Source organism: Sarcophilus harrisii, chromosome 2, assembly GCF_902635505.1.
Source record: "Sarcophilus harrisii chromosome 2, mSarHar1.11, whole genome shotgun sequence".
Classification (NCBI taxonomy): domain Eukaryota; kingdom Metazoa; phylum Chordata; class Mammalia; order Dasyuromorphia; family Dasyuridae; genus Sarcophilus; species Sarcophilus harrisii.
The window spans coordinates 370,387,299-370,414,902 of record NC_045427.1 but is presented as its reverse complement, the minus strand read 5'-3'; the positions used below and the strand labels follow the sequence as shown (position 1 = coordinate 370,414,902).

Here is a 27,604-nt window from a genome sequence, read left to right as displayed (position 1 = left end):
AGATCCTAACAAGGACTTAACTGTTATTTTGTAAGACTGGAGTTCAGATCTTAATAATATCAAGAGAATTAATAGCTGTTTGCCTCAGTTTCCCCATTTCTAAAGCGGGAATAATAGTACCTACCTCCTAGTTATTTAAGGAAACAATGAAATAATTTTTATAAAATTCTTTAGAAACTTCAAAGTCATACATGTTGCCAAATGTTAATATCGTTGATGTTATTTAGATGTATATATTCTGTAGCAATCAGTATTGATTTATCTTCTCCAGACTGAGGAAGAATAATAATGGCAGTTAGAAAATTCCTAAAAATTGATGTTATTACAATAAACAAACAGAATGAAAATTTGTGTTCTGAGACATATGTTTTAAAGGTAATTCAGTCAAATCTTATTTTGAAAGTGATTAAAGTGAGATGTAGTGTGGGATGGTGGAACAAATGCTGGATTTGTTGGACTTGAGTTCAAATTCCAGCCTGGTATTTATTTACTACTATCTCGATGATCTTAGGCAAATCACCTACAATCTCTGGGCCTCAGTTGCTTTACTGTAAAATGAGAAGGTTGTTAGATTAAAGGAATTCTAAGTTTTCTTTCAGGTCTAGATCTGTGATCTAAAATTAATTTTGTATTGGATATTATAACTGCAGTTTGAGAATTCTCTTCTCTAAAATGAACTCATTCGACACAAAGATTTCTTTTCTAATTCTGAGATTCTGTTTATGGAATCATAAATAAGACTATAGGTAGACCTGGTAGCCTATTGTTTTAATAAAGTAGTTGCAATATTTAATTTGGTAATTTGTTTTTTTAAAAGGGAAGAGAAAAAAATGTATCTTTTCCTTTTTTTAGGTTTAAAATGCCTATGTTTTATAATTGAGACGAATTCATTGATTTATTGTGTGCTTAATCTGTATTAGACTAAGTTATTGTGATACAAAAGTTTAAAAAAAGATATGTGTTATCCAGACTCTGAGAGCTTTCATTCTACAGGAACCGTTGTTTTTTTTTAATCACAAAAAGCATCTACCTTAAAACCAGAAGAAATCATCATGTAAAATGGTGATAATTAGGATATTTTTCTTTATTTTATATATGTTTGTGTGTGTGTGTGTGTGTGTGTGTGTGTGTATGTATGTATGTATGTATGTGTATTATTATTTTCAAAACACATGCATGGATAATTTTTCAATATTGACTCTTGCAAAATCTTATGTTCCAGTTCCCCTCTCCACCTTCTCCTCACCCCCTCCTCTACATTGCAAGTAATCCAATATATTAGATCTTTTAATTTTTTAAATTTATTTTACCCGAATCTTTAATAGTCTGACCATTTTGTACTTGCTTTCTACTTGTTCATTTCTTATATTTGTTAAAAATCAACTTGACATTTATGTCCTTTATGTGAATGAATGAAATTATGGTTCCTAAGAGACTATCTAATAAGAGCTTGAAGGGACCTTAGATCTATGATTGGCTAGGTTTTTTTTTTTTTGTTTGTTTGTCTGTTTTTTGTTTTTTTTTTTTTTTTTTTTTTTTTATCAGTCTTGCATGTTATTGTGTGTGGCATCTCACCCAAATTTTTGATTATGCTCCATCTAAAAAGCAGTAAAGTATTTGGGTGTGCTCCATCTAAAAAGCAGTAAAGTACTTGGAAGGACATTTTTGGAGTGTTGATTGGGTAGCTTCTTGTCAGTAGTGACCTCATGTTGCAGTCTGCTATTTAGACTGCAGAGTTTAGCACAGCTCTGTCTAGAAGTATTCAGCCTTTGCAAGGTGGCCACTGAAGTCAAACTCAGTAATTTTCATAAGCATTTATTAACTTGCCATTATGATTTTTCAAATGAAGTCCCTTTATCAGAAATGTACAGTGGGAATAGCTACAATAATCAGAATGACCTGCAAGGTTCTGTTACAGAGGTGAGTTGATCAGAATAATTTTGGTATAGTTAGGATATGGAGGAAATAGTTTATTATGATTATATATTTCTTTTAGGAAACTCTTGGCCTTATAACTTGATGATATGCCAGTTATAATTCTAGTAGTTAAAAAAGATAAATTTAAAGTTATTTATGGTTTCTAAAAAATTACTGGTGGTATAAGTGATCTTTTTTAATAGTTAATAAACGAGAACATCAAGCAGGAATTTATTTAGCAGTTAGAGGTGCCAAATACTTGATTAAAGATTAAAGAAATATATGTCCCTTGTGATTTATTTAGTATATCTCTCTTGCTTTGTTATTTTGTACTAAGGCTAATAAGTACGGCCATGATATAAATAACACATAATTAACATTTTTGAATTGAGAGGCTGTGTGTAGCATCTATCTGCAGAATCTATAAGTAGTTTGACTGAAAAATGTTTTAGGATTCTATGTGTGCTAATCTAGAATTCATGCCCTGTTTTTAGCCATATGTAGTTACTATAATCAGAGTTATGCTGATGAATGAATGACCATATTTTTTTAAGGCTCTTTCAGTATATTTGAGGATTTTTGTTAGCTTTGCTCTGGGTAGTGTAAGATCCTGAGAAGCTGGTTTAAACTGGAAAAAAAAAACTTATTAAAATGTTATGTCAGAAGTGTATTTCACACTCTGGATTTGTTTCATGTAACTAACCAGCTCTTTGTTCTTCAGTAGCCACAAAAGATAAGTTGAATGATAAATATGGTCCAATTTGTATGTGGCCTCACACATGAAAATCCTATTTCATTTCATCCTCTCCTTTTCCACCAACCCCTAATTTGATACATTCTTCATGGACATTCAGTTTTATGCCTTTTGTTTTTACCTATGAGTGTATGTAATTCTATGAACTGTTTTATCTGCTTTTTCATAGCAACTTTTCATAATCTTTCAGCTGTTAAGTATATTAAATGTCTTTACTGATAGTTTATCTTACAAACTTTTTATTGGTGTTCCAATAAGCCAACTTGATTAGCATTTTATGTAATATTGTATTTTTTATGTAATTTAGAGGAATGAAGGCAGTAAAACTTAAATTAAGCTCCTTATCTAATTGTATAGATCAAAGCAAACTGGTATTCTTGTATCATCTCTTATTTGTAAATTAAATGGCACATTGAATATAAGTAAAGGGACAGAAGAATGTAGCTTTAGAATAGACTTTTTTTTTCTTGGAAGTTTTCAAAAAAGGGCAAGTTAAGTATTTTTATTTTGAACATTCTAACTATTGACATTTCTGAAAATTTTTTTATAGCAATCTTTCTTAGGAATTGTTGCAAAAAAAAATTATGGCACAGACCAAGTTTTTAATATACCTTTAAATTTTCACTGGACTCACTCACAGGTTATGCTAGTTTTTTGTTTTAGTCCTTCTAATCTCTTTTTAAGACTCACTCACAAATATCACTATCAAGCCAGTAGACTTTGAAGGACTCAAACAAAAAGGAGAGTATCAATAAAGTAGATTGGAAGGATTTAAATTTTGTTAAGATTCTGGATTTAGTAATCAATAAATATTTAAACAAGATAAAAAAGGATTGTGTGTTTAAAATATAAACTTGGGGATCCATTTCTATTCCTGTTGCACTCTCTTCTTCTAGGACTTATTTATCAGTGTCTTTTCTAAAATATATTTATCCAGAAGTGAGTCAACATAGTACTTCTTTAGCTGTTGAAGGGGGATTTATAGGGAGATTTATGGTTTCATTTTCAAGATGTGTGACTCCAAGGCAGTGCTTCCAGTTATAAGGTTTAGAAGTAAAATTGTTTTGAGCTTCAGGAATTGATTGCTTTAGTTGAAAAAAGTACTCTTTAGCTAGTTTCTTTGCAATGCAGCAGGGATTTTGCTGTTTTAGAATAACAAGAAATTCTTGAAGTTTAAGTTTTGTTTAGGGCATTACGGCATGATTCACCTTTGGCCTTGGGACTACTTGAATTCTGTGATAGCTTATATGTGTCTGTAAAAGGTACCAAACATTTAACTCATATTTAGCTTATGTACACCTGTGAGAAATGGGCTAATGGCTGTAATTCATTTCAGTTTTATATATGTAAATAGGAGGGAGGTGGTTTATGAGCCTTTTTGTCAGTTTAAGTAAAGAATTTTAAGACTTCATCTTGAAAGTTACCATCTTAAAAAGTTTAGGCTAGAGGGAGTCAAGTCCCAGTTTTTACTGTTAGTAGATATGGATAGATTTTTTTTTTAGTGGGTCTGGTTTAGCTGGTTGGAAGTAGCTAATTATGAGCTCTTTCTGAGCTTTGCTCTCACAAGCTACTTGCTACTGGCTGGGAACAGGACATTATGAGTAACATTATGGATGAAGATAATGTTCATTGATTTCCTAAATTTTTTTTTTTAAAGACACCCTAGTTCATGAACATTGGCTGCATGTGAATAACAGGTTTATTTATATTTTATACAGTATTTTTACACACCTTATTTAATTTGATTTTCATAGGATCCATATATTTTCATTTCTACAGACAAGATTGTTCTAGAATTGCTTCTGTTCTAATAATAGCTTACATTTAGATAGCAGTTTTGACATATATTTTATTATTTGATCTTTACAAAATCCTCATGAAGTAGGTGCTGTTATCCCAAATACAAATGAGGAAAATAAGAGTCACAGTGTTTGAGTGATTTGCCTAAGGTAATGCTGTTATTAAGTAATCTTTAAGTGGTAGTTGAATCCAGGTCTTTTTGATTCTTTACTCCAGAATTCTTTCTACTCTTCTAGGATTATTATTTAAAATATATTATGGTTAACTTAAAAATAGACTTTTTTTGGGGGGATATTTGAAGCAGTTGAACTATAAGTTTAAAATGTTATCCTTCGTTTAGGGTTGATTCTATGTAGCTAATGGTTTCTGTGAGAGGAAGGAAGAAGACTGCATTTATTGTGCAATATTCACAAATTTTTTGGAAGCTATTACCAGACTTCTAAACTTTTACTTGAGTAATGCTGAGCATTCGTGTTGATCAATTTTATAGTTCTGTACATTTCTATAATTCTGTTTTAGAGAGTTTTAAGAAAGTAGAAACATAAGTTGCAATCTAAGCAGGACTTGTAAATGTTAAGGTTCTCAGAGTCTTACTACATAGAATCAGTGGGGTTAGTTAGTAATCAGGATAAATTCTTGACATGTTTCATTAGAGGATCTTTGAGAACTTTTTACTTTAATTTCACAACATCCTAAAATAGTAATCATAAACAATACCTTACATATGCATAAGAAGTTTATTTTTAGTACTGTGCCCTCACCTATCTTATTTCATTTGATCTTAGCATTCCTATCAAGTTGGTTGGGCAGGTGGTCCTATTCCTACTCAACAGGTGATGAAATTGAGACACAGAGGTGAAATGATTTGCTCAGAACTTGCTAGAACTTTGCCAGAACTTGAGCAGGGGGTAGGCCTCAGATCTTCTGACTCTTAGTCACTTTTAAGCATTCAGAGATTTTTTTTTTTTTTTTTTTGGCCCATCTTGTGATCAAGACATGTGGGAGTTAACTTATGTAGCATAAACAATAAATCATTGGGCTCGAAAATAGATTTCCAATATGCTTTATTATTTTCTCTAACTACTGGAGCATGTTTTTTAAACCTAGACAATTGTAGTGTGAAGTGAACTTGAACTTTGACTTTCTTGGGCTGGTGTAGTTAAATTTGTAATCTTAATTTGACATGGGTATTTCTTTTCCACATTTGTTGTCTCTTAGGTATTTGTTTCTACATGATGTAAGTTTTTTTAAAAACTGAAATTGTTTTGTAAAACCATTGACCAAAATTGCTTTTAAAAATTTACCTTAGCCTTTGAAAATAAGGAGAAAAAAGTTACTCCTATGTGTAAGTTTTACCAGGTTATTTGAAACTAAGCTGTTGAATATTAGTTTGTCATCTTTTTAGTTTTACTTATAAACTTCAAATATATGCACTATATATTTTTTAGTAAAAAGTAAGTTAAGCATAAAAAAGTGAGAAACCTATCCTTTCAGGTAAATAACCATCTATAAAAGGAAAAGTTTTACTCATGTCTGGGGGAGACACATTTAAGCCATGATAAACCATTAGGACCATTATTTTTTAAAAATTAAAAATACTGTGAATCTAGGAAATCATCAGCAAATAGTGAACTTTTCATTAATAAAGAAGGCCAGCAGAAAGGATTGTATATGAAATGAATATATTTGCAAATATCTTTTTAAAAAGTATGTCTGAAATGTAACATGTTAATATCACATTACTCTGCTTGACTGTGTCCCCTTCTAAACTTGGTTCTACTTTCTTTGTAGTTTTAAAATATTTCATTGATTGTCTTTTTTGTTATGAGGAACAAACAATAGTATCACTACCCTGTACTTCATCTCACTTCTAGAAGTCTTCTAAAATATAAATCTTCTCTTGTAACAAATATAGTCAAGACAAAAGAAAAAATTCTTAGCTATATATGAAAGTGTCTTATTCTGCATTTATATTTCTACCCCCATGAAGTAGAAAATATTACTTTGTCAGTCTTTCAGAGTTGTGATTGCTCATTGTGTTGATTAGTGTTCTTTTTCAGAGCTATTTTATTTATAATATTGATGAATTCTCTTCTAATTCTATTCATTTCACACTGTTAGTTCATACAACATCTTCAGATTTTTTCTGAATCCATCCTCTTTTGTCCATTATCATAGTGCAATAATATTCCATTTCATTCATATTCCATTTCATAGTTGATGACATTTTGAACTTAACAAATACTTAATAAAATGAGCATTTTCATGAACAAAGTGCAACAGGAAAAAAGGATTATATGTGAATGTCTTACTATATATACTTTTCCTTTTGAGTAGATAATATTAATCACAAAACTTTGAGAGGTATTATGTTTTCCTTGTTTACTTCTGGGGATATTTGAAGCAGTTGAACTATAAGTTTAAAATGTTACCCTTTGTTTAAGGTTGATTCTATGTAGCTAATGGTTTCTGTGAGAGGAAGGAAAAAGACTGCATTTATTGTACGACATTCACAAATTTTTTGGAAGCTATTAACAGACTCAAACTTTTACTTGAGTAATGCTGAGCATTCGTGTTGAACTGTTTTACAATTCTGTACATTTCTGTAATTTCTATTTTCCTGGGTACTTGAAAACACAATCACCTTCTTTTTTTATTATTTTTGTCAGCCACTGACAGCTTCCTTGTTTTTCTTTTACTTTATTCCCCCAGCCTTCCATCATTAAAAAAAAAGAAAACAAAAAAGCCAAAATTTTTGTTAGCACATTTTTGTAGTCAAAATAAATCCCCTGCATTGCTGATGTCCAAAAATATGTCTCATTCTACATCTTGAATCCATCTTTAGGATATTTCTTGTTTAGGATATTTCACCATCTATGTTCTGGAATTATAGTTGGTCATTATATTGATCCAGAGAGCTTAAAAGTCTTTTCCAAGTGGTTTTCCTTTATCTCTGATATTGTCATTTCTTTGTCATTTCATATGGCACAATAATATTACATTGAATTTAAGTTATATTAGTCATTCTCCAATAATGGGCACCCCCTTAGTTATTTGTTTTTTGCCACAACAAAAAGTGCTGCTATAAATAATTTTTTTTTGGTACAGGACTTCCTTTAAAGATTTATTTGGTCTTTTGGGCAAATATGACTAGTAATGACCTCATCGATCCAAAAATACTATGTAGTTTAATGACTTTGGGGAGCCAAATCCTTTTTCTTTATTTTTTTCTTTGTAAACAGCATTTTTTTTTTCAATTATACGTAAGGATAAGTTTTCAACTTTCATTTTCATAAGATTTTTGAATTCCAGATTTCTTACCTTCCTGGCTTCTCCTCTACAGGGCAAGCACTCTGATAAAAGTTATAGCTATTCAGTCAGGTTAAACATATTTCCACATTAAATCATGTTGTGAAAGAAGAAATAGAACAAACTACAATAAAACAAAAATTAGAAAAAAATAAAATTAGTATGCTTTGATCTGCATTTAAACCACATGGTTCTTTCTTTGGATGTAGATAGCATTTTCTATCATGAATCTTTTGGAGTTATCTTGAATCATTGCTGAAAATTGCTGAGAAGAGTTAATTCTATCATAGTTGATCATTTCACAATATTGCTGTTACTATGTATAGTACTCTCCTGGTTCTCATTTCACTCAATATCATTTCATGTAAGTCTTTTTAAAATTTTTCTGAAATCTTCCTGCTTATCGTTTCTTATAGAGCAATAATATTCTATAATATTCATATACCTCAGCTTGTTCAGTCATTCCCCAGTTGATGGGCATTCCCTCAATTTTCAATTCTTTATTCAATTCTCAAGTGCTTCAGAATGACAATCAGTTCACAACTATTTCTATTAATAAAGCTAATTTCTGCTAATGTGGATTATTGTGCCTGTTTTCCCATAGTTCTTCCAACAATTACCATATTCCTTTTTTAAAAATCATCTTTGTCAAACCTAATGTGTTTGAGGTAGAATCTCAGTTATTTTAATATGTATTTTAATTATTATTTGGAATATTTTTTTTCATATTTCATTGTTTATAGCTTAGATTTCTGCCTTTTAACTATGTGTTCATGTCCTTTTACTCTGTTGGAAAGTGGTGTGTGTGTATGTGATATCAGATCTTTATTTTTAAAAATTGCAGCAAAAGATTTCCTCTGTTTCCTTGTCTAGTAACTGTTTTCTTTCTTTTTCTTATGTACTGATTTTGTGAAAGCCTGTTCAGATTTTTAGGGAGAAGCATTTTATTTTCACTATCTCTTGTGATCACCTCTTTATCTTTGATTAGGTTCTGTTTTCCTATCCATATCTTTGAAAGATGTCTTTTCCCATTTTCCTTTAATTTGTTCATGATACAACTTTTATATTTAGATTGTTTATCTATGTAAAGATCATTTTGCTATATTTTTTGAAATGTTGATCTAAGCCTTATTTCTCTCAAGTTACTTTACAGTTTTTTGCAGACCAGGCATATATTAGATATGTTTAATGAATATTCACTGCCTGTTACAGTTACAGAGCAGTGCTACATCCAACTATGATGTATGGATGGGGGTTAGGGTTAGGGTTAGGGTTGGATTGAAAGTAGCTTACAAGACAGAACCTGTGTTGACATTAATATAGATGACTATGTTGGATTTGACTCAGCCAATAACTGAAGTCTTGTATGGTGGTATGGTTATCCTGTCACCTATGTGTGATCTTTTGGCACTCTAATGAAGGGGAGTTGGTATAATTGTACTGGCTTCCTTTGAAGGAAATGCATCTGATGGTTGAAGAAAAAAAGCAAATAGTAAAATATGATCAGATTCTAAAAGTTATCTTAGAAAATCTATAATCATACCTTTTTTATCAACTTAGTGAATTTTTCCTAATTATAGTCTTGAATCAAGCTATTTGCTTTTCTTTTACATATCCATTCAGTATGCAAGTAGGTAAAGGGTAAATTTATTTTACACATTGAAGGGACAGTCCATTTATATGCCTGTCTATCTGTTATTGCATGTTTTTAGCCAGTTAGATTCTGAAAAAAAGTATTAATATAATAATTTTTCTGAAAACATTCTTTAATGTATTTTCCCGATTGGTGAGGATGTACATTACTTTATTCACTAATGCTGTGTTATTATTTTAATTCTTAAAAATAATCTTTCTTTGATTACAGTGCTCATATAACTCCCATCAACATCTTGCCAGCCTCTGCAGAGTAAGTAGCATATTTGTTATTTGTTGATATATATGTTATGTTAGATTGCAAGTAATTTATTTCAGTGTTTTCTCCTTAGAAGTTGAAGGTAATGGGTTGATTATTGCCTTTACTTTATATCAAACCATTATATAAAATTTTGTGACATGTAAATAATTAGTAATTATGGCAATTCTAGATGATAATTAAAATATATAAAATTATACACAATTTTTAGGTGCTTTTATAAATGCATATACATATACACTCACAAAATATTTTAAGTACTAGGAACTGTGAGAGGGAGGAAACTAAAAGTTGTAGAAATCAAGAAGGGCTTTATATAGAAAATGGTATCTGAACTGCCTTCTAAATGAAGAGTAATAGATTTCAGGTATGGGAGATGCCCAGTGAAAAGGCATGGGGGTTAAAATGATAATGTATTTTCAGTGGAAAAAAAAAACAGGTCATTTGACTGGATTGCAGAATGTAGGAGGGGGAATAATAACTAGCGAAGCTACAAAGTTATGTTGGGGCCAGGTTGAAGAGCTTTACAAGCTAAATGGAAGAGTTTGTATTTTATCTTAGAGCTACTAGGAAACCACCAGTATTAGTTTGGCCAACTTCAATACAAGTTTCGTTGACTGAGTGTTGAGAGATTTGAGATAGGGAGACAAATTAAGAAGTTATAATAATCTAAATGAGAGGTAATTAGGATCTGGATGGAGATGGTAGTTGTGTGAGTGGAGAGGAATTGGATTCAAGAGATATGAAGGAAAAACAGCAAGATTCAGCAACTGAGTGGATATGTGGAGTTAAGAAAAGTAAAACATCATAGGTAGTCAAGATTATAAATTCTGAAAACTGAAAGGCAGGTGGTGCCTTCAGTAGCATTGGGAAAGTTGGAAGAAAAATGGAGTATATGTAGGAGAGAGCAACAAGAAATGAGTTCAGTTTTAGACATGTTTACTTTAAAGAATATGTCTGTGGGATATGGGTAAATCTTTTTTTTTTTTTTTAAATATCTTTAATTGAATTTTCCTGATTGAATAAGGAATGAATCATCAGGATGACCATCACATTAGTATGCCAGTACCACACCATATTTACATGGAACCATCAATTATAGCAAATGGAAGATTTTTGGATGCAGTGGATAAACTCGCCTACCTTGGCAATATACTTTCCAGGAATGTAGACATTGATAATGAGGTTGACACATACATTGCCAGAACTAGTTAAGTGTTTGTGAGGCTCTGAAGGAAAGTATGGGCGAGGAAGGTATTAGACTGTCAAAATGACCTCATTGTTGTGTGCTTGTGAAATCTGGACAATATATCAATGACTTGCCAGGAAACTGAATAGCTTCCATTTGAATTGTCTTGGGAAGATTCTGATGATCACGTGATAGGATCTCAGTATCTGGTACCTTATCTTTTCTCAAACTAAACTGCCAAGCGTTCATACTAAGGTATACTGCAGAAAGCACAACTCTGTTGGGCTGGCCACATTGTTTGAATGTCAAATGTACCCTTGCCAAAAAGATTATTTTATAGTGAATTCACACAGGGCAGGTGCTCACAAGGTGGTCAGGAAAAGGGATACAAGATTACTCTCAAGGTCTCTCTTCAGAGCTTTAGAATTGATTCAATGACATGGGAGATACTGGCATACCCAGCATGGTGTGCCCTCATCAGAGGAGGTGCTGTGCTATGCGCAAAGCAGAATTGAATAAGCTCAGAAAAAAAACACGAGATGCACAAAGTTATGAGAATATATTGCAAAGGGACTTCTGAACTCGTATTGGTCTGATCATAGTTGGACACATTAACTTGATAATTTAGCATAATGAGGTCATTTTGGTTTTTGAGAACGAAGGACAACAGCCACCAACCAAATAGGATTTGTAACATCTTTTACTTGGACAATTTTATCTATTTGACCACATCTCATAATTTTCATTACAGCTGACATGTAATCTTAAGATCTGTAAAGCACTTTATACACAAAAATGTATTTTAGTTTCACAAAAATCTTGAGAAATAAGTGCTATTGATGTTTATATTGCCATTTAACAGATGAAGAAACTGAGGCTCAGGAGTTAAATGACTAGCCTACAATTATAGAGTTACTTGAAGTGTCTAAGGTAGAATTTTCGATTTGGTTCTTTTGGACTCCCAATTTCAGTGTTCTCTGATTACTCTTTTTTTCCCCCCAGTTAATAGTAATATTATTTGTTTATATGTGTCATTTGTGTCATATTTCTATACTTTGTTTTCCCTAAGTAATCTCATTACTTTCCTTTTTTTGAGGGAGGCTGCTGAGACACTTGGAATTAAGTGACTTGCCCAGGGTCACATAGCCAGTAATTGTCAAATGTCTGAGGTCAAATTTGAACTCGGGTCCTCCTGATTCAAGTGCTGATACTCTATCCATTGTACCACCTAGCTGCCCTGGTTTAATTGTTATTTATATACAGAAGAATTCTAAATTCCACATCAAGCTCTCATTTCTCTCTTGAGCTCCATCCAGCTTTACAACCTTTACTTGAAAAACTTACTAGGCATGTTTTAATGTTACGTTTTGGCAATTTTTTATTAAAACCCATTCTCTCTTTTGTAGCATTTTAGAAAGAACAATTAGAGCAGCTGTGGAACAGCACCTTTTTGATCTGCAGAGCAGCATAGATCATGATCTAAAGAATTTACAACAGCATGGTGTGGGGCATAATAATGAAGCAAAAAATATAAATTGTGATGGAGAAGGATCTAATAACCAGTAAGAAACTGTTTATGTTTTGCTATTGCAGGAATGTAAAGCTGGCTTTAATGTGAAATTTAGTTTTTTATTTTTAAGTAAAGTTTCTGCTTAAATTTACCAAACTCAACCCATTTTATTTAAACGCAAAAGGTCAAATTTTTTTCTTAGCAGTGTCTTGTCATTGCTATCTCTTGTAGTATTTTACTGTGAAGCACTGTTCTCTCTCATAAATAGTCTTTCCAATTTGGAATAGTTCAGAAAATTGCATACCAATTGCAAAGACTGGAGAAATTCAGAGGCTTTATATGCCTCTGAGCTTTTTTTCTAGTTCTAAAGTTAGGGTTCTGAGATAAAAAAACTGTTGAAAATTGATTCATGAAGTATTATTACAAGAACTAAATGGGGATTATATGATAGAGCAGCAATTTAAGTGTGAGCTAAAGCTTAGAAATATTGAAAGATAAAAAGAGCAATCCAAATTAATTTATTTTGATAACATAGGTTGAATATGAGAGTACAGATACCAAAAAGTTTGCTTGTGGAGATTATCTTCCAAAGGATACTACTAGAAACAAAGTTCTTAGATTTTGTTTTGTTCATGGTAAAAGTACTTAATTAATTCTAGTAAGTCAATGTGCACATTTATGTTTACAACATGCCTCTCATTGTCGGACCAGTCAATTGAATAAAGCAAATCATGTGTGCTATTGGTGGCATTTTAGCATTCTTATGTTTGTATAGAAAAAAGAGTGGCATATTTTCTTGAGATATTCCAAGATATTCCAGCCCATTTAAGTAATATTATCAATAATTATAATTTATGTCATGTTTTATCTTTTGCAAAGAGCTATGTAAATATTATCTCATTTTATCCTCACAACACCCCTGGGAGGCAGCTGTTATTATCATCCTCATTTTACAGATGAAGAAACTTAGGATATATATAATTTGCCCAGCATTATACACTTAGTAGGTAAGACAGGATATGAACTCTGCTCTTGATGACTTTGGGTCTGGTACTCTCTTCATTATGCCACCTTATTAAATAAGGCAAGTCTGTAGTAACTAGCCATTCTGACTAATTTCATAGAGAAATATAGTATAAATTTTTACACTCTTCTGTCAATTCCAATGACTAATAATTGATTTTATGTCTATATTTCATATTGTGAATGCAAAATTAGAATAACTTTTGACTCTTAGTTATTGATCATTTGCAGATAGAATAGCTTCTAAATAATTTTCAAAATATTTCCAAATGGTTTAGCAAACTGTGCCTTTTTAGCCTACAGAGTACAGATACACACAAATGTATGCCTGTTTAAATTTTTTTTTTTTTTAACCATGTAGCCTAATACTCTTTTTACCATTTTTGTTACTAGGGATGCTATTGCTGGTGATATTAATGCTAGTGAAAGTATCAGAGACTGCTCTGAAACATTGGCTAGCACAAACTTAGAAAATGAAGCAATTCAGCCTGATTTTGCTTTTGAGAATGAAGAAAATGACCAGGTAAGACAAAGTCAGCTGTTCTGATTTTCTGTCATATACTGTTTCACATTCTTCATTTTCTCATGTTTTTCCATTGACAATGGTTATAGCTTAGTATCTTCACTAACAGATTAATGTAGCATAGAAGTTACAGCAATTTGCTATTTATGTTGTATAAATTGTTCTTTTTCTGCTCATTTTCTTCATCTGTTTTTAAAAGCTCTCAAAAATGTTCATTTTTATGATATATGTTGTAGAACAAATTGTTCTTTTTGTTGTGACCACTTCATTTTGTATCAATTCAAGTCTTTTTTTTACAAGTTTTAAAAATCATCTTTTTCCTTTTTTCCATGCTTTCTTATAACACAATAAAGCATCACATCATATTCCTATATTATAACTTAGCATTTCATTTGTTTTTTGTAATAATATTTTATTTTTTCCAATAATATGTAGGGAAAATTTTTAACATTAAAATTTTAAAATGTTGAATTCTAAATTCTCTCTCCCCCTTCCCCTCTGCCTTTCAAATTGAGACAGCAGGCAATTTGTTAAAAATTCTATTAAGTGTTTATGTACCTTGGTAAGTGCTATAAAACTAAAGCTTCATTTGTTATTTTGTTGATTGTCTCAACTTAAGAAAAAGATAGATAAAAGATTAATGATATTGAGTATACTGAAAAGTGTATCATGATGCATTTTTCTCTCTTAAAATGCTGGTTAAATAAACATTTATTGGCATATACCACTGGTTGTACTCATTCATAGGTGCACTTATCAATGTATCTATTTTCTCATAATCTCTTCAACATTTATTGTTTGCTTTTTTTGATTATCTTTATCATTCTGATGGTAATGAGGTGGGATTTCCTAATTTCTTTAATTTGTATTTCCCTAATTAGAACATCCTTATGTGCCATTGAATTTATTGGAAAGGATTTTATTTCTCTTATGAATAAAATATAGCTTTTGGTTTTAGATATATAATTATTATCACTTAAGCAAAGATCCATTCATTCTATTCTTGATTACATATATTTGATGATAAAACATGCTTCCATTACAGAGGGGTGGATGATAGATTTAGGATGCAGAATCTCATACATACATACAGGTGTAAATATGTGGGGAGACAGATACATACAGGTGTAAATATGTTGAGAGGAGAAGGAGAGGGAAGAGAGAGAGGGAGAGGGAGGGAAGAAGGAGAAGAAGGGAAAAAGGGAGGGGGGGGGAGAGAGAGAGAGAGAATGAGAGAATGAGAATGAGAATGAATGTTGAGGGATTTGTTTTGCTTGATGAAACATACTTGTTACAAAAGTTTGTTTCTATTTTTTAAATGGAAGTGGGGGAGAGAAAATAGAATTATTGCATTTTTTAAAAATAGATGCTACAGATATAAAATGTTGAATATACTTGAAGATGAGTTCACTCTCATTAATGTTATTTAACTTTTATATCATTATAAGAAATCTCTTAAAGAGAGGAAGTAATTTGTAAATATTTGTTAATATAGAAAGAAAGAAAAACATTTAATAAAACTTTTTTTTTATTTTTAAGAAGCACTTAATCAGATAGATTAGATCAGATAGTTTTTTGACATCAGGTAGATGTCAAAGAAAATTATTGCCATTAAATATTATTTTGAGCGTTAGAAACTTATCTAAATGAGATTACTGAGAACATTTCTATTCCATTTGCTGTTGTGTTTAAAGTTCAGTTTTGCTCACATTTTGTTTCAAGTTTCTAATTTTCAATTAACTTTTTTGATGTTAAAAGTTCTTAATCATAAACTAGATTAGAAATGCTTCTTCATTTGCATTTCTATTAAAAATTGTGTGTTATCTAATGCAGAAATATTTGGAACATTGAGAAATGTTTAGAAATATTTCTTTGGTTACTGTTTTCTTGTAATAGTAATACTGTAGCTTATTGTATAAGACAGGCACTTGTAGTTGTCCTGAAAGAAAAGGCATAAGAGAATACATACTGAAAGACAGATAGATATAGTTGGTATGTAAGAAATATCCAAAATATCCTCTCCTGCATGCTGGAAACAAGGATTAGAGGTAAGAACGGGAGTCCTAGCCATGTGATCTATGTAATTTCATTTGATACCAGTGATATCTTTTCATTGCTATAAAAAGATGTCCAGATAAACAGCTAAAATGGGCTGACTACAGCATACTGAAGAAATACATCTTGGCCCTTAAAATAACTTTGTAATTGATAGTCTCTCAATCTGTTAAAAGAACTTGCTCCATCTTGATTGTGAGACCAGTTCTCTTCATTGTGCTGTATTGCTTCTCGACTTAAATACTTATGTATCTTTTGTTCAAGTTTTGGTGTGAACCATGAGATTTATGCTTTGTCCTAAGGATTTGAGTTATTGGGTTTTTTGCATATACAATTGTATTGGATTCTCTTCTTTCATAGATTCTTTGTAATTAATTTGAATATTTATGTAACTCAGAATAATTTGTTCATTTACATTGACTCTTTAAACAGTATTGCTGTTACCATATACAATGTTTTCTTGGTTCTGCTCACTTTGCTCTTACATTATTTCAAAAAATCTGTTTTTCTAGAATCAACCAGCTCATCATTTCTTAGAGCATAGCAGCATATGTATATAGTAGTATACCACAACTTGAATACCCATTTTACAGTTGATAGGTATTTCCTCAATTTCCAGTTCTTTGTTACCACAAAGAGAGCTGCTATAAATATTTTATTTCTTTTCCTTTTTCTATATTCACCTTGGGAAACAAATCTAAAACAGCGTATTTATTGCTAGATATACAGAGTTTTATAACTCTACAGGATTAATTTGAAATTGTTCTTCAAAATGGTTGGATCAGTTCATAGTTCCACCAACAGTGTATTAATTTTTCCATATTGTCCTCCAGCATTTGTTATTTTCCCCTTCTATCATTTTAAGTATGATTTTTTTTTTTGCATTCCCATATCAGTTGTTTTAGAGCATTTTTTTATATGACTACCTGTAGTTTTGATTTCTTCATTAAAAAAATGCCTGCTTATATCCTTTGACCAATTATCAATTGGAGAATGATTAACATTCTTACACATTTGACATAACTTTCTATATACCTTTATCTGAGAATCTGCATATAAAAATATCCTCCCCATTTTCTGCTTACTTTTTAATCTTAGCTATGTTGTTTTTATTTGTACAAAACTTTGTTCATTTCACATTTCACAATTCTATATCTTGTTTATAAGCTCTTTTCCTAAGTCTGATAGGTAATGTATTACATGTTCTAGTTTTCTTATCTCTCTTTATATTTAGATTGTGTATCCATTTTGGTAAATAGTGTAAGATATTGATCTATACCCAGTTTCTGTAAAACTTTACAATTTTCCTAACAATTTTTACTAAATGGTAAAATTTTGAACCAAAATTACATGAGCTTAAATATTTACATTTGTCAAATATAATATTACTACAATCATTTACTATTGTACTACTACTGTATTGTATGTCTATTCCCTTCTTTAATCTTCAAGAAAAAGCATAAGAGAGTTTTAAGGAGAGACTTCATTTGGATATCCCCCTTATCTCTTCCTTTTAAAAATAGATATTCCTGTGTGCCATTAGGAGTAGAGTTAGCCAATTTTTTTCAAGGGAAGAATATAATGAGCCATTTTAAGAGTCTCTGTAACTATATTGACTCACTTTATAGTTAGGCCTAGAAGTATTTTTTGTTAGTGTCAACTTGTTATATGTACCATTAGTTATTTGACCCCTAATTTGGTAATGCTAATTTTTAGTGTTAACCCAGCAAATTTGTCCATTATTTTTTTGATGCATTCCTTGGCATATTATTAACCTATGTTGCCCTTATCAATACATATACATTGTGACCAAATTCCCATATAATGAACTTATTAAAAATTCGGTTTTAACAGTTTGGGACAACCACCCACATTGATTTGATAGGATTAACTGCTTGAGTGAGATTAGGGTATGGGTATCATCATTTAGGAAAAAGATTTGGGAACCTTTTTAGGATTCCTATTTTATTTTTTATAAATCAGCCATTAAGCTTATACTGTGTACTAGGCACTAGGACACATGTACAACAGTGGGACAGCATCTGGCATTGAGAAGTATATATATATATATCCTCCCTAACGAGAGATAGTATGTAAACAGATTGAGGGCAGGAATTTTTTTCATTTTTTCTATGTATTCTCCCTATGCTTATCTTAATGTGCTTCCTTGATAAAGGATAAATAGGATACACAAAACAAATATATAGTGACTGAGGGATGCAAGGAAATCAGTAACAACTGGGTAAATCAAAAAAGTATTCTTGAAGGTGGCACTTGAATTGTGCTTTGAAGGAATGGGATCCAAGAGTTTCAAAAATGGAGGAGAGGAGGAAGAGTGTAATCTGTTCAGAAGTGTGGAGGTGAGAAATAGAATGTCTTACACAGGAAAAAAACAAATAGGTTGTTTTAGCTGGAGCTAAGAATGTGTAATTAGCTCATAAAAATAAGTTGGATCCGAATGATTCTCTTATCTTATTAATTTAGAATGTATGATTATTTAGATATACCCAAAATGTTAATATGACCCTGAACAAGTTACTTTCCTTCTTGGCATTAGTTGCTATAATGAGCAAAACTGAATCACAAGAAGTCAAATGATAGTTAAAATTAGGAAATAATAAAAATTAGTAGATTTAGGTTTAAGTCCACATTAAATCTAATTCTCTTACCACATTATATTTCAACAAACATTTAATGAGCTTTTATTTTATATTAAACATTGTGCTAAGTCTTGATGCAGATATAAATTAGGCTTTATTCTTGGTCCTAAAAACTTATCAATCTACTAGAGAAGACATTCATAAGTAGCTAACATAAGGAAGAATGCTTTAAGTATATAGGAAAGGCTTAAAGAAATTTTCTCGGTAAATCATTATAAGTCATAATGGGTAGCAGTATTTAGGTTATTTAATAAACTAACCCAGTCTTTACTTTAGCACATTAGAAATAACCCCTTTATTTTTTTAAATTGAAGGAATCTCCAGTTAGACTATCATAGTACAGTTTTACTGTTTTATGGAAGCTAGATTCTCATAAGTGCTTAAGCATCTTTGTGGGTATTAAACTGAATTGTACCGTTTGTTTTCTGACAATAGTGCCCAGAATACAGCACCATGAGCTGCATTGAGGGATACAAAACACTTGGACAATATTGCCATTTTAAGTCTGGTTATGTAATTCATTTAAGATTGTTTCTCTAGGATATATATATATATATATATACATATATATTACAAGGGATGCGATAATCTAACTACTCTGCCATAGTCTCACCACATCCTTGGAGTATTGCATTCTGTTCTGAACCCATAGCTTTTGGAACAGTAAAGATAGGGAACAGGTTCTACAATCATTAGTTCGATTCACTTAACATATACAGTCAAGAATTGATAGATCGTTTCAAGCTGCATTTTAAGACTGACTCCCAAGCCAGAAAAAGCAGTTCTAGAGATCTAAATTAAATATATTTATTACATACATTATCTTCATAATTATGAAAACCATAATTTTTTCTCAAAGTCAAATCAATTTAGGTAACCCAAAATGCTAAATAAATCTATGTTTTACTAAGAAACAGTCAGTGTAGTCAGTTTATATTTGTAATGTTCAATCTTAGCTACTGGTCTCCAAATGAAAGTTAGAAGTGGAAGGAAACATGAGACCTTTTTTTGACCTTCTTTTGATGGATGAGGAAATTGAAAATCAATGTAAAAGAATCTAAAAAGTTATATTTTAAAATTTCTAGTAACTATTACTGATACTATTTCTGAGATCCCATTTGTACATGTGCTAATAGCTAGAGAAAAAAAACAAAGAAAAATAATATAGGGAGATCTTTTTGGAGGTAGGCACTATGATTGTGGAAGAATAGGAATGCCTTCAGTGGGACTCCCCTGACTTTGCTTTGATAACATTCTGGTTTTGAGGGGCAACTGGTATTGATATTCTTCTCTGTTCTAAATGATATCAATGCCTAATTTGTCATTTAGATGATATGATAAAAGATAATGGAATTGGACAATTTGTTCATTCACCCTACAACAAATGCTTGAGATTTTAAAATTCTTTCTCTAAAGTATGTTCATTTCTATATTAATTAATTGGTGTTAGCCCCATTAACTAAACATGATAATGATTCTGTTTTTGTCATCAGTCTTTAGGTATACTGTTAGAGCCATGTATTGAACATAGTGATGATGAAGATGAAGAAGTTCAGAGGTACATATTATCTTATTAACTTTTTCCTGATTTATTTGGGGAATAGTAATTCTTCAATTTTTGGTTTGAAATTTAAATGAATGTGTGTATATTCATAGTTGTTAGGACATAATAAGAATCAAACATCTTGTTAATTCTAATTGCAAAGACTATTCTTTGCAAGTATATCTTTTTTTACCAGGGTATAGTGATTCAGGTAGACTTGACTTGGAAAGTATTCAAAAAAACACCAGCACTTTTCCCTCATTATTAGAAGCATATAAAACTTTTGAGTTACTTATTCTCAGAAAAAAATCAAAATTTATAATGTGCTTTGCTACACATTAGTATTATGAATGGTTTTTCTCAGTTTGTTAATTTTTAGTATCTGAAGTTTGGATAATTGATAGATTGGGATATGTCTGTTCAAACAAATATGTGTAGGGTATTTCCATTCTCTTTTGAACTCACCATTGGTATGTTCTAGTACTTTATTTTTGCAAGGCAGTTGGGGTTAAGTAACTTGCCCAGGGCCATGCAGGACTGGTACTCATTGCTCTCTCCACTGCGCCATCTAGCTGCCCCATCTAGCTGCCCCATCTAGTACTTTGTACAGTTGCCTCCTGTATATCTTCCTGAGTAGCATACATAGGAAGGAGTTACTTGATTCAATGAGTATTCTAATTATTGGCCGACTCTATGTAGAATTTTGGCTTCCCAGAGTGCTTTTTAGTAAACCAAGCATAATTTGTGTCTAGTATACATTTAAGGTCATATGATAGTTCTTGTTACATGCTTTTTTTTTCCCCCAAAGAATTATAGTAAAACAAAGACTTTCTTAGGAAATCATGTATGTATTTAGCACTTTGTGTTACTTATGTTTGAAAAAGTGTATTGCAAATAAAATAGTTGATTTTGTGAAACATGGAAAATACATAGTTGCTAAATTGATAATAATCAATTGCCACAGCCAAAGAAAGTTGTTTTAATTCCACTGTCTCGCTTCCTCAGTACATCACTGTTCTCTGAGAGTAAGTAAATTCTTTGGAGTCATGTCTCTGGAGGATCCCCAAACTCTTAAGGTCCACAGATTCCCTGCTCACAGTAGTTCCTTTTGCTTCCTTTCAGGAGGCAGGAATGATCCCCATTCCAGCCCAGGGAGTGTTGAAGCTATGGGCTGAAGATGTAAGATTAACATCATTAACAGGCATCCCCAGAATGATGACATCTGGATCTGGTAGAGCAATAAGGATCCATTTAGTGAGGACTCAATCTTTTTGGAAAACCTCTTCCCTCTTCAACTTGTGTGTAGGTTAGCAAACTTGTTTCTGGAACCAAAGGAGCACTGTTGGTTAGGTGGAGTAAGACTTGCATGTTTAATACTTATGCTGCTAAGAATTAGGTTCCTAGATTACCTTTGGTACAGCTCAGCCTACAGTAGTACATAAAATTGAGCTCTTGAGGCCCCATGAAAATATAATTTTACTCAGTTCAGTCCACACACACACCCAGCAAGAACCAATATGAGAAAATGGGTTACAGATTTTAGTTTCTTAATCCTACTTGTAATCATGAACCCTCTCTGGGTGAAGAAATTGCCAGGTGGAAGCAATATATTTGTGTAGTGATATAAATGAAATAATTTCCCACAGTTCTTATGTTTATTATGAAATTTGAATTCCACCTGTACTCTTGATTGTAGAGTAGAGGCTAAATACTATATTTTTCAAACATATTTTCTTTTAACATTGTCCTTGTAAAAAGGAGGTCTTTTAGTGAAAAGTTAAGGTGATATGATTTAACTAGGAAAAAAAAATCTGCCTTCACTCTACATTTTGAAGGAAGAAGAATGGCTTAGAAGAACTTTGATTTTTAAAGTTCATTTGTCATAAAACTCCCCCTCATAAGTTGTACATTTTTACAAAACATATTCAGCCATACCCTTACTTTTTTAAGCTGCCATTTGCACCCAACAACTAAATGTTCTGAGAAGGAAAAATAAGATCCTCCAAACCTATTTGAAACAAGTGACATTTGTATAGAAAAATTCTTTCCAATGTACCTTGGTTTCCATATTTGTTATGGATTTTCCTTTTCAAAAATAGTTTTTTTTTGGGGGGGGGATTTTTCTTAGGGGGGTTGGTGGTAGTGTGGGAGGAGTTATTCAATGTTTATATGTCCAAAGAGATTCTGTGGATCTTTTTGGGTAGTGTGAAATTCTCCAGATGTAGGGCTCCAAAGAATGTACATACCTCCAGTTGCCAGTTTCTCTTCTCACATTCAAATTGTTAACTGTATTGGGGAAGAAAGGAATTCAATTAAGAAATATCTAATAGATTTTATAGTTTTTTCTTAAAAAGAGTAATTAGTCTGTTTTATGTTTTTAGAAATGAGTGTGTGCCTTTTGATGACAGTGGCAAATCTTTACAGTTGACTCTGGTAAGAATTTCCTTTTATTATGTGATTTCAAAAAGCATGTATCATTTCTTTAGCTTTCTTGTTCTGATTGTACCACCCTCTCTATCTCTCTCCCTCTCCCCAAGTTAGAATGTTGGACATTTTGTGTTCACACATCTATTGCTCTGATTTGAGCTTGAATGGAGGATTTAAATTTCACCACTGACAAGTATATTGTAATGAAGTAGCTTTGATACTTTGGTAGAATTTGGATTATAGACTATAGATTATAGATTATAGATAAAAAGGAAGTCCTTTGTACTTAATTTTCTACCAAGAGAGTATGTAAAACTGAAAACTTTGATGATACATTAGAGAATGAAAATGTATACAAATTGGTTGGCTATACATGCAATAAGTGCTATAATGAACAGTGTGGATATGTTCTTGTTATTTAAAACTAGATAGCTTTGTTGTTAAATGTAGTCTTTTTTTTTTTTTTTTTTTTTTTTTTTTTAATATAGGATTCTAGTAGCAAGATTTGTGATTTAAATGCCAACACTGAATCAGAAGTGCCAGGAGGTGAAAGTGGTGGTGGTGGTGGTCATGGTGAAGCAGCATGTTTGCATATTCCCCATTTAGAGCTGAAGAATGTTTCTGATGGTGATAAGTGGGAAGGTAATTTTATTCATTTTTTTCCTCCTAAGTTAATGTTGTAATTGAATTGGCATAAAACAAACATTGTAATTGAATCAACATAAAATAGTGAGATTATTTTCACCAAGTCCCAGATTATTTTTATTATTTTTTTCCTCAGGTAGAGTTGCCAGGTAGGTTTTTATTTTTTGTTGTGATATAATGTTTGAGTTTGAAGTTCTTGGGAAACTTTTGATCAGGAAAGGGCCTACCGGTCTCAGCTGGATATGAAGGGGGGGTGAGGAAGATGATCTTTTTGTTAGGACTTTAAAATCTGTGTCTAGGTCAAGTCCTAGAAATATTCCCATAGAACTTCTGTATTATTTTAAGGGACATTTCTAAGGGGATCACAATGCAATGACCCCATTCATGATGGTATAGATTTGCATAAAAATATCTATGCCAAATAGAAATTTAAAAGGAATGTTATAGCACTTATGAATACAGAAACAGCCCCTTGTTCCATATGTCTTCACTCAGTAATAGGTATTTTATTTTATTACATTTTAAAATCAGATTTTAAGTATTATCATCCCAAGGAAACAATTAGCTCTTTATCTACCTCTCTGATAATTTTGATTAGGGGTATAATCTGAAGTATTAGTATTACTATAACTTAGGTTAGGGTTACAGTTGTAGTTTTAGTGAAAATTCTTCTCTATCTGCGTGGTTTTTATTTTTACATCTACCCTTAATCTTTACAGCTTTCTGATGTTAATCTTTTTAGCTGCCTTTCTTATTTGGTTTAGATATTTGGCATGCTTAGTAGTAGTATATCAGTCTTGTCTTAGTTAGATTGAATTTGAGCCAATTTGTTTTCCTCTTAAAAAAGAACTGCTCTGCCAAATAAAGACATTTAGAGCTCATGTTAACATCTTATAGATCTGACAGTAATAGAATACTACATATGTTTTGAAATTAGTGATAGAAGTGGCCCATAAGGCACTTGAATACAAATTCTATTTTTTCTTTTTTTTTAATATCTATTGAAATTACCCACCAGTGGGGAGATTGATTCTGATACTACTACTTGGGTTACATTGTCATTCCTTCATTTTGGGGTAAGAAGGGAAAAGAGTACTTTTAGCCTTTGCCATTCAGCAAGATAGAGTTAATAGGTTTCAAGAAAGATAGTGAGATCCTTTCTAGAAGAATATAGGATTCATAAATCTTTCCCACTGATTTCAATTTGTTATACAGAGAGGTACTACCCCTATTGACTACATCTGACATACATAACATGTTCTGATCAACTTAAAGTAGCCATGCAATTTGGTATATTCTTGGTTTCTTAATGTAGCTTTGTCATCCAGTCTTTCACTAACAGATGAATTAGTAGAGTAATAGAGCATTATTGTGTTAATTCATCAACTTACCTAATTTAGAATGTTCAGAGAACAAAGATAATAGGCATCTCTATGGTTAATATGTTTAGTTAGCAAAGAAATGGTTAATTCCTAATGAGTTGTCACCTATTCCTCTGTCACATAAATCTGAAACTTCTATTTTTTGTAGAGTTGAATGCATTATCAATAGAATGAAATTTGGGAAAGATTTTTAGTATGTGCACCCCAGAAAAATCACTTGTAGCTGCTAAAAAAGGGTCTTGATCTTGAAAAGAAATATACTCTCTTTTTAAAGGAATTCATAATCTTAAATCTGGAATGAAATGTGATAGAGCTGATTCATGCTAATGTTATTGTGCAATTCTCAACATAGTACTTGGAAAGCTTTTTTTTTTTTTTAAAGTATCCAATTGGGTATTTCTATTTCTTCAGGTGTTATCCTTAACAAAACAAAACACAAATAAAAAAGAACTTTTTTTTTTTTTTTTTTTCCTTGCTTAAAAGGAAATGCATGTTTGTCTGTTTTCAAAGTTTTGGTCAGTACTAATTTTGTTTAGGTAAACTTTTTTGAAGAGTAGAATAAGTAACTTCGCCCAGGAAAATGTTTTTTGTATCTTTCAGCTTTGTGTTAGTTATGTGTATGGTTTGTTCTGACTGTGCTGTGTGTTCACTTTAGTATTTTTGCCATTTTTTTTCCATTTTATTAGCGTCATGCCCTATCACTTTCCCCCTCATTGATTTCAAAACAATGCATCTGCAGAGAGATGGGGAGGGTAAGTATGGTTCACCATAGTTTAGTTTTCTGCCTTTTTTATGGTTTATGATTTGTTTGCCTTACAATTAGCCCTTCTCCTGCTGTCCCCATTTCCTGAGAATGTCTTTATGGGTAAAATGTTACCCAGAGAAAATGGCCTTTGTTATTTCCCTTTTCTTTCCCCAAACAGGAGAGTTCTTATAAAAACTTGCTATCTACTTACTTACTCACTGGGAAGCAGGTACAAGGGTTTTTTTTTTTTTTAAATCACTTTATTGCTGAGTTTTGTTGTGTTGCACGCTTTGAATTTTAGTCAGTTATCAGATTTATCTTGGTGGCAGAAGGAAATTGATGTATCTTCTTACTCTGAAAAATAACTGTTCTAAAGTATCTAAAGAAAAATGTAAAAATAATGTACTAGGTAATTGTTATCATGACAAGGGAAAAATATATTTGAATTTTGACACTGTCAAGTAACTTCTGAAAATCAAAGGCAATTAAACATTTTTTTGAATTGATCTGAGTAATGTCCATGTTAAACTATTGTCTTATAAAAGGCGAAAAAGCCCATCCTTCATTTATAAAAGTCAGACTGCTTTGTTTCAAATGGTATGTGAAGTTAATTTTGTATTTGGAGTGTTTGTGGAGTGGTTGTCTGTGTGCTTCATTTTATTATTGACTTCTGTATGCAGTTATTTTTGTTAAAATATGTTTAATGTGTTATTGTTCTAAAGTATGTATACTTCTCTAAAACATAAAATTATTATCAAAGGCTTTGACTTGCTAATGTTTTTGATGCTTAATTATTGAAATACATTATACTTTTGAGTTCTATAAAGGAAAAATAGACTTTGAATTTAGTCTTGTTGATATCAGGTAAATTAGTTGTTTACTGGCTATAAACTAATTATTTTTGAAGTTTTCTAAACTCTGGAAGGCCCCTGTAAAGATTTTTGTTGGTAAAAGAATTCTCTAGCCTAACATAGAGCCTCTGGATGCGAAAAGAGTTCTGGCGTCTTTTAATAGTTCCAGTTGATGGCCAGAAGCCAGATGACTCATTTGGCAAGATTTAGCTCTTTTCTTCCTGAATGTAAATACAAAGTGTTTTTCTGAACAAAGACATTTTTATTTCTTTTTAAAAAGAAAAGTTAAAGGAGGATATCCAACTAACCTTGAATATTCAAACAACTTGACAGTGTGTTTCTTCTTATCTCTTTAATTTTATTAAAAAATATATATACACAAGACATACACACACAAGAGAAGTCCCTTATGCAAAAATTATATTCATGTGGGGACTATTATCCTAAGATATTTTAAAGCTATAATAAGAGACTTTATGGAGACCTTAACATTCAAAAACACTAATATTTTAAAAATTATTATATGAAATGGTATACAGTGTGATTGAATGGGGACATAGTTTTAATTAAGTGCACTTTACATTTGGTTATAAATTAGATTCAGAGTGAATATATATATATATATATATATATATATATATATATATATATATAGCTGCTTTTGACACTAGAAACTATAGTTTTTGGAAGAGTGAAACCCATGGTACCATTTCCCTGTGTTTTATTTTGCAGAGCCATTTCCTGCTTTTAAGTCTTGGCAGGAGGATTCTGAATCTGGAGAAGCTCAACTTTCCCCACAAGCTGGGAGAATGACTCATCATCCTCTTGAAGAAGATTGTCCACCTGTATTGTCACATCGTAGTTTAGATTTTGGACAAAGCCAGCGGTTCTTGCATGATCCAGAAACTATGGATTCTTCATCTAAAGCGATTTCTTTTGCTAGGTATGTGTTTACCTTTTATAATGTATTAAGACTAACCCAGCTTGAAAAGAAATTTATAATGGGTGAATGTTTTATTTAATTGAAAGAATCATTTTTTTTTTTTTTTTAACTCTTCCTGAAATTATCTCCAGGGATTCCTCAGGCTCTTCTACGAGCTGCTACTGTATAGAAGCATTAAGTGATGAGCTTGTCTATGGCTATGATGCTGCTAAGAGCATTTAAGCTTCTCTGGGTTGTGTCAATTGCTTTTTAATTCTTTTCAGTTGCTTCTCTATACCTTCTTAACCCTACCTTCTTCCCACTTTCCAAGTTGATTTTCTCTGGTACAATTTTTTCTCTAAAATGTTCTTAGGGACCAGTAACCATTATGTAGTCAAAACAGTTTGAGGAATAAATTAAAATAAGTTTTAAACAGT

At 31.5% G+C, this 27,604-nt stretch overlaps 1 protein-coding gene across 9 annotated transcripts in view; it reads left to right on the top strand.

Annotated features, from left to right (window-relative positions):
• Positions 1-27,604, top strand: part of FAM13B (family with sequence similarity 13 member B) — a 231,591-nt gene that overhangs the window by 111,854 nt on the left and 92,133 nt on the right. For 7 of the 9 annotated variants that reach the window (XM_031953318.1, XM_031953314.1, XM_031953321.1 and 4 more), the window contains 8 exons: positions 9,645-9,686; positions 12,288-12,443; positions 13,808-13,937; positions 20,146-20,210; positions 22,577-22,628; positions 23,111-23,264; positions 25,336-25,401; positions 26,978-27,188. In XM_031953318.1, the coding sequence (XP_031809178.1) occupies positions 9,645-9,686; positions 12,288-12,443; positions 13,808-13,937; positions 20,146-20,210; positions 22,577-22,628; positions 23,111-23,264; positions 25,336-25,401; positions 26,978-27,188 (876 nt within the window). The remainder of the gene's footprint in view (positions 1-9,644; positions 9,687-12,287; positions 12,444-13,807; positions 13,938-20,145; positions 20,211-22,576; positions 22,629-23,110; positions 23,265-25,335; positions 25,402-26,977; positions 27,189-27,604) is intronic. The other 2 variants (XM_031953322.1, XM_031953317.1) reach the window with 1 other exon arrangement.